Here is a 13,076-nt window from a genome sequence, read left to right as displayed (position 1 = left end):
CCCTTAACGTTAAATGATTCACCATTGGAGGAAGATGTGTACTCCTTCTTGGGATCAAAAAAGGTGCACATTAAACATCTCCCCCCTATTGCACCTGTAATTGCCTGATGGCCTGAAACTAAATGTGGGGCCCTGACTAGATCTAAGTTTACAAGAAGCCACTATGTTTTTATTACTGTTTGCTTTCCTATAGATGGGAAATGTTCCAGGTTTCCTTATAAAGCTGGATCACCCTTTAATAAACTCCAATGTTTCTTCATTATAGCTTCAAGTGACCTGGAGGACTGACCGTGGTGGAGACCGTCCGACTGTCCAAAAATCCTTCGTTTTTATCTTTATTTAAACGGGTAACCAGCCTCTCTTTTTAGATGTCTGAAGCAGATCGCCACGGACCTCACTCTTCCCCCTCCCCCCTCTCTCGCTGACCCGGACCTAACGTTTACCTCTTTCCCCTTCCCTCGCTGACACGGACCGTATGTCTCCCTGCTCCCGTCTTCCACACGGAGAGCAGGGGCGGGCACAGAGCTGATGCTCTTCGATCCAGAAACCCTCTCTCGTGCAGTACACACTGAACGGAGCAGCTCCAGGTGACCTGTCACCTGTCGGCACCCGATCCGGCTTTGATGTTGCACTACTAAAGCAGGAACGGGTGAGCGGCTGTGGCACAGTTACTGACCACAAAACCCAGGCGCCAGGGTGAAAATTTTAGGTGCCCGAGAAAATTCTGTATGTCAGTGGGTATCCAGGATAGACTCGCACTAACATTGACACACACCTCCAACTTGCTCTGCCCCCTGCCCTTGCGTGGCCTCTGCCTTCTGCTCTCTGCTTCTCCTAGCTCTCCTCACTGCGCGGGCGACCTGTCAATCGCTGGTGCCAGCGCACCAGATCCAACTTTGAAGTTGCAGCTGTGATTGATGGGTCAGTAGTTGCGCACAGGACAGACACCAAAGGTGGCATTTTAAGGGACCAGGTGTCCGGTATTTTTACATCACTATTATTTTGTGTGTGTTGTATAATGTATACATGCGTTATTTGGCTGCTTTTGACGGCTCCATTTTATAGTACTACCGGTTCGGAATGAGACGTTTGCCCGCGACCAAAACGCTGACTGTCCACTGCATGTAATGCCTGCCTGCCTGGGATAGAACAATATGGCAGAATAGAATCAGGTCAACTTCAAAATGTTATCTGATGTTCCTGCCCGTGTAGAATAAGTAGGTTGGACTACACAACCCAAATGATATGGGAAATGGAAGACATGGCATTAAAAGTATTGTGAACCACAGCTGGCAAGGGATACGATAGCGGTGCTACCACATTAAGGAAAGAGATGTTCCAGGGAGAGGCTCAGGTCAGTAAAGACACTGACTGGCACTGAGTTTGAAGCCGAGGAACCTGGTTCGATTCCTGGTGTCGGCTCCTTGTGACCTTGGGCAAGTCACTTTATCTCCCTGTGCCTCAGGCACCAATAACCTAGCTCCATGGGACAGGGACCTCTGCATTACGTAAAACTAGCAGCACTATACATCAACATGCTAAATAAATAAACAAGTACACACAGTTACTCTGCACCCGTGGTTCTTTCTTGTACCTACAGACACAGATGAAAAAGGCCTATAAAGCAGGAGGCATAAAAACAATTTAATAAATGAAGGGATCAGACATAGCCCCCCACAGCAGCAGCAGATGACACACCTATGCGTTTTGGGCCGTGTGCCCTTTATCAAGGTGTACTATGCTCCAAAAATAAGCCGGTATATAAATACAAGCGCCGTTCGCGCTAACGAGTGATGTCACGATCTCTCCTCCAATCCACTAACATCCCCTACGTGTATACAATTTGATAGGCTGGAGAAATGGTGTCTGTCTCAACAAACTTTATTGAGACCCCAGCATGTCCACCTGCATCACAACAAGTGTGTGCAGGCTCTTGGATAGGGACTCTGATTGGTTGGTGATGACAATATTGAAAATAACTTTAATAAGAACTCACAAAAATACAATAAAAAGAGGATAGTGACGTCAGTCATTCGGCTAATCACCCAGTGCAAGAAAAATATCCTAACAATACAGAAAAAAAATAAACTAAATATTAAAAAGGAGAAATCCTAAGAACATTTAAAAAAACAATATTTGAATAAAGCACAAAACAAACAAAAAAACACACACAAAAACAAATTAATTAATTAACATCCCCCAAGATCCTGAAAACACATCAGTGCCTATATAAACCAACATCTTTATTACTCATGGCAAAAATAGCCCAATATGCACTGGTGTGTACCCTGGAACTCCAGGGGGATGTGAAAGGCAACATATGATTCTCATGCATGTACTGGAAAAATTACATATACTAGAAAAATTACAGTAATTTCATTAAATCCAGGTCAAACATATTTTGCATAAATCAATACTTGTAATTTGTAAGAAGATGTGCAATGCGTAAAGTAAACATACTTGATAACAGCAGTTGATAATCATAGAAACAAGTCTACATAAACTTGAGGAGCAAAAAATAAGATATCAATAAATGAGTATACAAAAATATCTAAAATAATTAAAATATCAGAATTGTTTGAAATATCTGAAATAATTAGAGGGGTTGTATCAATAAGGTACTGATTGAGGCAAGATAAATCAAATATTATGAAGATATCTATATTGATATTATATTAGGGGGGGGGGGTCAAGAGCAAGAGCGTAGAGAGCCACCAGATCAAAGGAAGTAACCCAGGTCCCAATCTGTATTGAGCCCGAAAGGGACCTGGGTCTTCAACATGAAGATCCAGTAGGCCTCTCTATGGTCAAGCCTCCTGATCCGATTCCCACCCCTCACATGACAAGGGACAGATTCAATACCACACACCTTAAGTAATCGACCATCCCCCCTCGGGCAGTGCTATTTTTGTCATGATTAATAAAGATGTTGGTTTATATAGGCACTGATGTGTTTTCAGGATCTTGGGGGATATTAATTAATTTGTTTGTGTGTGTCTTTTAATTTTGTTTTGTGCTTTTATTCAAATATTGTGGGTTTTTTTGTGTTTTTTTTTTTACATTTTCTTAGGATTTCTCCTTTTTTAATATTTAGTTTCTTTTTTTCTGTATTGTTAGGATATTTTTCTTGCACTGGGCGATTAGGTGAATGACTGACGTCACTATCCTCTTTTTATTGTATTTTTGTGAGTCCTTAATAAAGTTATTTTCAATATTGTCATCACCAACCAATCAGAGTCCCTATCCAAGAACCTGCACACACTTGTTGTGATGCAGGTCTCAATAAAGTTTGTTGAGACAGACACCATTTCTCCAGCCTATCAAATTGTATACACGTAGAGGATGTTAGTGGATTGGAGGAGAGATCGTGACGTCACTCGTTGGCACGAACGGCGCTTGTATTTATATACCGGCTTATCTTTGGAGCATAGTACACCTTGATAAAGGGCACACGGCCCGAAACGCATAGGTGTGTCATCTGCTGCTGCTGTGGGGGGCTATGTCTGATCCCTTCATTTATTAAATTGTTTTTATGCCACCGTGAGCCTCCTGCTTTTTAGGCAGTGCACTGCCTTTTTCATCTGTTCCTGTTGTCCTGCCTGGTGGATTGCACGCCGCTGATTGCTGCTTTGAGACCGCTCTATGGATCCTGGAAGCGAACTGTGAGTTGCACCTGTGGGTTTCCATACCCTTATCTCTCATTGTATGGGACAAACTATGTACTGTTTATTGGTGCTCAATAGCACCAGGTACTAGTCCCCTATCCCTATTAGGGCATACATTAGCACATTTGGAGTGGTCCTAGCGGGACTGGCTTATTCTGAAGCACTGGTTTTCCACACATTTGTACCTACAGACCCCTAGAGCTTCAACTATTTACCTATGTACCTGACACTCTTAAATACTATATTGTCATAAAAATGCGTTACAAATTAGCTAAGAAAAGTATGTACTCTGAATAGGATAAAGTTTACATTTTTATTTTTCTGGTTCTGTTTTAGGCAGTACTTTAAAAATATATATATTGCAAGGACCCCCTTGGTGGACGGGGTGTGGGGAGCATGGACCACAAGTTAAGAACCCCTGCTCTACAACAATTATGTGCTAAATGAAGGTTTTTCTGCAGAAATGCTTTTCTCTGCTGCTGTGCCTAGGTGCTGCATTCTTATTTTCACAGCCAAAAAAATTGCACAATTTCAAGGGTACGGATATGGGGCCTCACCACGCCCAAGTATGTGTAAATGCTGGGCTTAGGAAGATGGCTTTCTGAAGTCCTATCAATTCCTAACTTGTAGAACACCTACAAGCTCATATTGAACCCCCAAAATACCCACAACATATATATAAGCATATAAGTTTCACAGAGGAGTGCTACTGAGCATGGCAATATATATATTTAAAACCAGAGACATAACATAAAACACAGACAAAGCTCAGTGCACATCCAGAAATACTTATATACGGTACAGTGCCTTTGTCTGTGTTTTATGTTATGTCTCTGGTTTTAAATACAATTCCTAACTTGTACAGATTCTATTGAGTTACAAAATGGTTGTGTGCTGATCTATAGTGTATGCTGTCTGTTCCCACTGATCATCTAGTGAACGGTTTAAGTACTTGAGAGATCTGCAGAGCATTGTCAGTATGCACTCCATGTTTGGGCAATCTCATACTGTGGTGTGCATGGGCGCTTGGTTTGTTAGGATTGCTATTGTTTTGTACCAGTGCATCCTGTCGGGACCTGGCCATGCAACGTTTAAACAGAATGCCCGGGTGATTGTTTCCTTTCAGGGTTACACATCCTTTTGGAATGATTGCATTTCCGCTGGTTTACGTGGCTGTATGTTAATCGAACTGGCATTTAGGGACCGGATCCAACTCGAAGCTTGTGGTATGAGGCGCAGAAGTCTACTAGCAAGAAAGGTAAGCGAACACTACCTGGTGCAAGTGTTGGACTTGAGACCTGTTTTTAAAGTCCTAAGTGAGACCAAATTGAACTGTGTGTTATGGTTGAATAGTTAAAACGGTATTTTTGAAAGTTTATTTTGTTAGTGCTTGGAGAAATGTGTAAAAAGATATTTAGTATGGATTTTGACCCTCCTTTGTCCAGTCCCCTTTTCTAATTGTCCTTTTAATAAGGAGGGCATGTGTCTTTAATCTGCTGTGTCCTACACTTCTCATCTAGGGGAGACATAGCGTTCGGATTTTGCCACCCCTCTTCTGCCCCCGCTGCTGATCTTCTAAGGCATGCTGATTTTGGTGCCCTCTGTTTACTTCCTTACGATGGATGTGGAACAACCAAAATAAACATTGACCCCCTAAGGCTGCGCTTATAGAGCCGGCGACGGTGACGTCACGCTGCGTTTGCTGGAAAAATCAAATTGAGTCATGACCAAGCCGTCGCTCCGTCCTTACTATAAGCGCACACGACGGCAGCAATGCATTTGTTTTGACACGAGTTCGCCGGCGCTATAAGCGCAGCCTTATTCAGTGAACGAAAACACTAGCATATTTTAAGGCCATATTCTTAGTTTTGGGGCTGGGGGGCTTTGAATATAGGAGCAGTGGTGTTGAGCCTTTGAGCAATACTCACCATGCTCACTTGACCTATATCAGGTACATAATATGCACCTTGGCTGAAGGCGTATAGACCGCGCCTCTTTTGTATTGCATATCCAGTTGTCCATGCGCCTTTAGCAGAGGTGCACATGTCAAGACTGTTGAAATAAATTGGATACTTATTAATGCAAACGGGTGCGCTTTTTATGTGGAATGTCAAAGACTTGTTCTTCACACCATAATTAAACTACAAAGTGCTGCATCTTGCTCTATTACTGCGTGCTGGATGCATTGGAAGGGTTTGAGCTTTTAAATATGAACATTCTGTAACTTATTGGCTAATAAGTTTGTGAATAATAAGTGGGTCTTCATCCTGCATCACAGATGAGACTCAAGGCTGGTTGTATTACTGAGAGTAATGTAATGCCAATTCTGCAAACCTCTCTTCCATAGGTTATCTGTAAGTCTGAAGCTCCCACAGGCGATGTAATGCTTGATGAAGCCTTGAAGCATATAAAGGAAACTCCAACACCGGAAACTGTGCAAAGCTGGATTGAACTTCTTAGTGGTAAGTGCAAATGTTTGTTCCCAAGTATAATAATTTGTAAGACGTATTTGAGGAGGGGAGTCGGATGCCAGAGGAGCTAACAATGCATTCTGGTAAGTATGTTTGCAAGGGGCCAAGGTGTATAGTATCAGCCACGGAACTACTCATATGCTTCGTTAAGCAGGTGTGTTTTAAGGTGGCTCTTAAAGGTGGATTGAGAGGATGCTAGTCGGATATCTTCACCTTTTTGGTGCACACAGATCTACTGAAAATCTACAGTTGACCATCTTCAGCTAAGAAGCGGTTGGGTCTTAAAAGCTCATGTTCATCTTTGAAGAACTTCATGGTGTATCATTAAAAGATGTTGCAGAAAATTGTCCTTGAAAATGATACAAATTTATAACTGTAGGCCACAGTATATTATATCAGATGTTTTGAAGTTTGATTCCCTCCAATGGCTAATATCAAAGATCTCCATAGCTGACAGAACGTTATTATTATTATTTATAATGCACCAATATATACCGTAGCGCTGTACAATAGGGTTGGAGGACAAAAAAACAATAAAATAACAAATATTAACATACATTGTTACAGTAGGTAAGGTTCAGTCTTTTAACAATACATCTGTTTTTACATTTGTGGTTGCATACAATTTTATTTTTTTGTATTCACAGTCTTGCAATATTGAGACACTATTATTCACTTATCACTAGTGTTCTGCTTTTCATAAGATTTGGAATTGAAAATAAACTTTACTACGGGGTTACCGTCGATAATGACATTGCCTGTAAGTTTTTCAAACCCTGCCCCTCGGTGAAACACACAACCATAAAAACTTAAGTTTCATTCAGGTTTTTTTCCCCGCACCATTTTGTTGGAGACGAGCAGGACCTGATGCATGCACCATGTGAACCGGCAAAATCAAATATATTTTATATATCGTTTCGATTAATTTTGTCCTGGCGCTTCAACTTGCTGGTAATCTTCTACACATGCTATAATTATAAATATTTGTAATTTATTTTAGGTGAGACATGGAATCCATTGAAACTACACTTCCAGTTACGAAATGTGCGTGAACGTTTAGCTAAAAATCTTGTGGAAAAGGGTGTGCTAACTACAGAGAAACAGAACTTTCTTCTATTTGACATGACCACACACCCCCTAACCAACAACAACATCAAGCAACGTCTCATTAAGAAGGTGCAGGAAGCGGTTCTTGACAAATGGGTGAAAGATCCGCATCGCATGGACAAGCGTTTGTTGGCCCTGATCTACCTAGCCCATTCTTCCGACGTCGTTGAGAACGCTTTTGCCCCGCTTTTGGATGAACAGTACGACTTGGCCATGAAAAGAGTGCGGCAACTGCTCGATCTAGACCCAGAGATTGAGTGCATGAAGGCAAACGCCAATGAAATCCTATGGGCCGTGGTTGCCACCTTTACAAAGTAAATACAGTGGACTGGAGTGTTCATGGTACATAAAACCAGTTGTCTCTGCTTCTATTGACCTTTTCAGTGATTTGTACCTTTTTGCTTATAATGAATCGGCTCAGAAGACATTTATTTGTGTCTGTATGCAGATTCTGCTGGTACGAGACACCTTCCTGTTGAGAAACATGTTTTTCTTGCCATATTGGCATTCCACTACTCTTTAAACTCGTGTAACTGTTGTAACCTTGTTTTCTAGTTACCGCAAGGGTTTATGTTAAATAACAAATAACTGGCAGCAAAAAGCATGCATGCAGAGTTGGATTAGCTTTTTCTCAAGTTTCTCCAGAAAGGCTTGTTGCAGCAGTTACAAGTTGCAGACTTGGGAGAACATGTCACAAAAAGGCCTTTGCATCACCAAAGTTAAATAGCGTTGTCCCAATTTCTCCATTTTATTTTTAACACTCATTGGTTAGTGCTTATTAAAACTGTTTTAGCATAAATGTATCATTTTAAGCTGCTCAGTAAAAAAAAATTCTCCATAGGTTTGCTTTTTCTGTACATTTAGTGTACACTTCTACTAATCATAATTTTAAACCTTAAAGTGTTAGGTTAGTATAGAGAGGTCCCATGGTTTTTGAATGCCATTTTGGGATGGCTTACATTCCATTATATAATGTAAATAGTTTCAGTTGTATAGTAATTCCCCCTTTTCCTCCCATCTTACTATTTTGCAAGATCTGATGAGTTGTACACCTAATGTCAGAACCCACATGCGAGATTACATTTCAGCCTCTTATTTGCAAGCGGTAAAGGAAGGCCTACAGTGACATTTGGACCGTGCAGGTGCTCTGCTATGTATACCCTTTTAAATAATGTGTTACACATGACGTGATTTTGTTTTATCATCTTTCTGTTTTTCTGTGCGAGATGCTTTTTTTGGACCAGTACACATGTTGGGTGCAGTTTTTAATTTTCTGTGTATTCACCTAGGTTAACATGTTCCACTAGAAATGTCGTCTGTCTACGTCCGATCAAACACCGACTGTCAATCCTAAGAAATGTTGCATGTATATGATAGCAAAGTAATGACTGCGGCTCAGATGACGACAATTTCTGTAACGAGAACTCGAATACATTTTTATAAATAAAATTATGCAGGTTAACCCATTAATGTTTAAACTCTAAATGGTGACTTTTACAAGTTTGTTAACGCTGTACCACTGTGGGTTACACTTCTGTTGGCTTCACTCTGTACATATAATACATTGCATAGAAATCATCCCCTTCAGTGCCAGAGGTACCTGAAAGCATCGGCGTCAGTTGCAGGGCCAGGCCGCACAGGAAGGGATGACCGTGGGGCTTTATAGGTGATGAAACATTAACATTTTTTTGTTGGTATACTGAGAGCAAAAATCCTAGATGGTGAATAACTATAGTTGCTATTATCAGATTCCCTCTAATCTGTATACTAGATTTTTATTATACAGTAAATAAACTATGATCTTTAAAGTGCCTGAAACAGCGATACTATTGTGTCATTTTTACCAGAAAATTGTGACTGCTATAATGCACAATTGTTTTATTTTGCTAATTAACTTAATAGCTGGAAATGTATGGGCCTACTTGGCAACTTTTAGTGATATGCTGAGTTGGTGGGACTGCCTGAAATACACAACCACACACTGGGGCATGTAACCACAAACTATACGAACCAGAACATTTCTGTAGCTTAACCACTTTGATGCAGCAAAATCCTTAAGTGTGAAATGAATGCCTGAGGGAAAATGTACCTGCATGTTTCACATTGGTTGGGCACCTTATTCCCTGTGTGCATGGAAGCTATGTAAAACAAAAAACACATGTTCTAATGACTTTCTTAATGTATTGATTATCCTTTTGCTAGCTGCAGCAACCATTTAGGAAGTCTTGTCCACTTCTTCTTTTAAAACAGGCTCTGATGCACACCTTTTTGAGCTCTTCCCTTTGACAACAAAGTATCACAAACAGATCTGTTGCTGTGTTTTCAAACAGCAGGCTGTCTATGACTGAAAGCTGAAACAATAATGCAACACTTAGTAATATATTGTTACATATCAGCTGCAGCATTTCAGACTGCAGCACAAAGTTAGAAGGCAGCCATTTCGTTAGGCACACAATCAGGATTTTTACAGATTTATAACATGAGCACCAAATGATTGCCAGCTTTAGTAAGAATGTAGAAATATATATTGGCACATGCTTTACACACAAAAAGTTGGGGGAGCGGGGGAGAGAAATGTATTGCTGCTTTAAAGAGAAAAGAGGATTTAGCACTTCAAACACATTAATGCTTTACATAGGTTATCAAATGGAACCTTCTAGTGCTACAAAACAGATCATGCAAGAACGTGATGGATTCATGGAAAATACTCTCCATTTGATGGGCAGTAGGTGCATGGAACAATCTCCGTGGAAATAGTGAGGTCAAATATTGCACAAGTATGTCTTCATTTCTGTTTGTCATTGAACTAGTGCCCACATATGCCACTTGGGAGCATTCCCATGTAGTATATTTAGAATTGAGAGAACTTGAAAGCCTGTAGCAACCTTTCCAACAGTTTTTCCTCCCATCTATATTTCTCTAAACCAGGGGAAAACTAATAAACAGTGTGGGGATGTCACTTTTAGTGGGTGAATGGGTTATGTGTCAGTCTCCTGCCTGAAGAACTGGGGCAAAATGTGGTGCAACAAATGGCACACGAGTTATCATGGGGGGAAAAACAATTAAAAGCAATTAAGAGTTTTCTTTGAAAAATATGGTGCTATTTTCTTTCTTCTACTTTTTTACAGCTGGTTTACTTAAATACATAACCCCCGTCAATATTATCTTTTATTTGTATTTCGCCAACATCTAATGCCACGCAGTATAATGTGTGAGGGAGGCCAATAACATTGTATGACCAGAATACATATATGTTATGAACTGAGACAATGTCTTCATTGCATGTCATTAGAAATATAGGATGATGCTAATTTATGTTAATTCAACTTAAGAGAGGAATGCCTAGTGCAGGGGCCGGCAACCTGCGGCTCTTTCCGCTGCTACAGTACTTGCGGCTCTCTGCAGGTTGCAGACCCCCAGCTGCTGCCTCTCCCTCACTATCCTGCAGGCAAACCTCCATCTGGCCTGATCCACAGAGGTGGCCTGCTGGAAGGTGTCTTTGGAGGTGCCTGTCCAGGCAACTTGCTGTAGACTGGTAGAAGGGACATTCCACTGACAGACACCTTTCAGCAGGCACATCGGCAGGCCCCCTCCACAGGTTTCTAACAGAATCCCTCAATCCTCCGGGGCAGCCGGTAGGCAGAGGGGCACACTCAGAACCTCTTCCAATATCCCTGTCCCCTCTCTCTCACTCACACTCTTATCTCTTGCCATCTCTCCACAGGGGGGCTGTCTCTTTCTCCTTTACATCCTCTTTCTGTCTCTCCTTCATTCTCTCTCTCTCTCTCTCTCTCTGTCTCTCTCCACACCCTCTCTCGTTCTCTATCCTTCCCCCTCTCGCTCTCTATCCTTTGCTTTGTCTCTAGTTCCCGCCCCCCTCTGTCTCTCCCCATACCTCGTTCTCCCACCCCTAAGGAACACACAATACGTTGTGTGGGGTTTAATGGGGGGGAGAGGGAGAGATGTGGGGATAACAAGGGGAAGATGGGGGGATTAATCAAGGTGGGCTCTTCTCCTTTAATTTGAACTGGACCCCAAGATTTCTATTGGCGTGCGTGCGTGTGTATATTCTCACAAAAGAAGTCTCAAGAATGAGCACTCAAAACATCCCTAGAAAATAATCACTTTAATGTATTCAATTATAACAATATAAAACATAATTAAAACCAATGAGGTGGTACCCCATAATAGAGAAGGTAAGTGCAAACTGTAAACTGCAAAGACATAGGTCTAAACCTAAAAGAATGAGGGAGCGCAAAGACCATGAAAAATAAGAAACATATACAACATAGTGCAATATGTCTGAAATATTCAGCCGGATCAAAGAGGGAGGCTCCACACAAGAACAGCTGTCAGCCCCGAGATACCGCAAGAGTTTCGCGCCCGAGAAACCAACCCGGAAGTGCGGGAGAGGGGAGACGCGACCGCTCCGTGTATTGAGCTGAGAGACGGCTCAGGGACCTCCACTGTGGGCGCAGATCTTATGATCCAATTGCTATTATGATTTGGAAACCATATACCCTAAGACATATGCGGAGGCAGTCTCTATATGGGAGACCATTGCAGCATGGGGTGAAAAACGCCTGTGACAATGTGGCTGTACACATTTGATATTATAGAAGTGAGCGTGGCAAGCGCACTCAGCGGCAGCGTGGCCGCAGCCTAAGTACTGTATATGGATTGCAAACACTACAGGGATTGCATATTTGGTGTTGTAATTCACTAAATGACCGCTGGGTGGCAGTGTAGTCCTTTAAAAATATATAAGAATACATGCCTTGTATATTATGTCCAAACAATCCATATCAAAATTGTCTAGTGTGACTTATTTATTGTTACACAAACAAATGCTACCAAGCACTCGTTGGTCAAATGACAAAGTCTCTTATTGTGTATCAATTTTTTTATTTTATTTATAACACATCTTTGGAAAGTGGGGTGGGGTGAGCTTAAACCCTGGGGGGGGGGAGCACTTACCTCCAAACAGTATGTATTTTGTCACTTTGGATGTAGCTTTGGGCATTTCTGTCTTTTGTTGTATGCATTTGGCCACGCTGAGTAGCTCTCCTTTTTGACACTATATATAGCCTTTATAAATGATGTGGTGGGTTTTGGGGTTCTTGAGCTAGCTGGGATATTGTGTGTTTATTACTTTTAATTTGCAACTGGTATCAGTTGTTTGGAGGTTAGTGCCCCCTCCCTCCCCCCCTGCACCACTTTCCAAGTAACAGTTTTTTTTCATGTTCCCGTGTAGGACAGACCCAATGTGGTCATCTCCCTCCAGCAGAGGTAAAAGAGAATGTTATCAGGTAGTGTTAGGATGTGCTTCCTGGTCATGCCGTGGACGTGGCTGCAAACTTATAATGCTTTGGCCAAAGGGTTTAACTAAATGACCTTTACTCACGAGAATATCAGCACTGCAGTATTGCAGTATGTATTTTGTCACATTGGATGTAGCGTTGGGCATTTCTGTCTTTTGTTGTATGCATTTGGCCACGCTGAGTAGCTCTCCTTTTTGACACTATATATATGCTTTACAAATGATATGGTGGGGTTGGGGGTTCTTCAGCTTGCTGGGACTTTGTGTGTGTTTAATGTTAGCTGTGATACTTGTGTGCTTTCAGTTTAATGCCGGTCCAATAAATTAGAACTGGTGCTTTGTAACCTTGCGGGAGCAGCAGCATATTTCTCCAGCATCGAAGGGGTTAACTGAGTTGAGCTAGTTAGATGAATCACGGGAGAAGTTTCCTCTGCAAGTTAACGATGCAGCTAAGTAACCCAGCTATGGCATTGTGAATAGGAATAATTCCCCCGGGAGTTTACCAGGCCAACT

At 41.6% G+C, this 13,076-nt stretch overlaps 1 protein-coding gene across 3 annotated transcripts in view; it reads left to right on the top strand.

The window, feature by feature from the left end:
- Nucleotides 1–9,061, top strand: part of GOLPH3 (golgi phosphoprotein 3) — a 34,341-nt gene extending 25,280 nt beyond the window's left edge. Inside the window, exons 2-5 of one of the 3 annotated variants that reach the window (XM_075587518.1) lie at nt 3,561–3,662; nt 4,792–4,923; nt 6,013–6,127; nt 7,137–9,061. In XM_075587518.1, the coding sequence (XP_075443633.1) occupies nt 3,561–3,662; nt 4,792–4,923; nt 6,013–6,127; nt 7,137–7,561 (774 nt within the window). In that variant the 3' untranslated portion in view covers nt 7,562–9,061. The remainder of the gene's footprint in view (nt 1–3,560; nt 3,663–4,791; nt 4,924–6,012; nt 6,128–7,136) is intronic. The other 2 variants (XM_075587529.1, XM_075587539.1) reach the window with 2 other exon arrangements.
- Nucleotides 9,062–13,076: the final 4,015 nt, after the last annotated feature.

Source organism: Ascaphus truei, chromosome 1 (genome assembly GCF_040206685.1).
Source record: "Ascaphus truei isolate aAscTru1 chromosome 1, aAscTru1.hap1, whole genome shotgun sequence".
Lineage (NCBI taxonomy): Eukaryota > Metazoa > Chordata > Amphibia > Anura > Ascaphidae > Ascaphus > Ascaphus truei.
The sequence above is the reverse complement of the archived record's forward strand: the minus strand, read 5'-3'. Positions and strand labels throughout refer to the sequence as shown.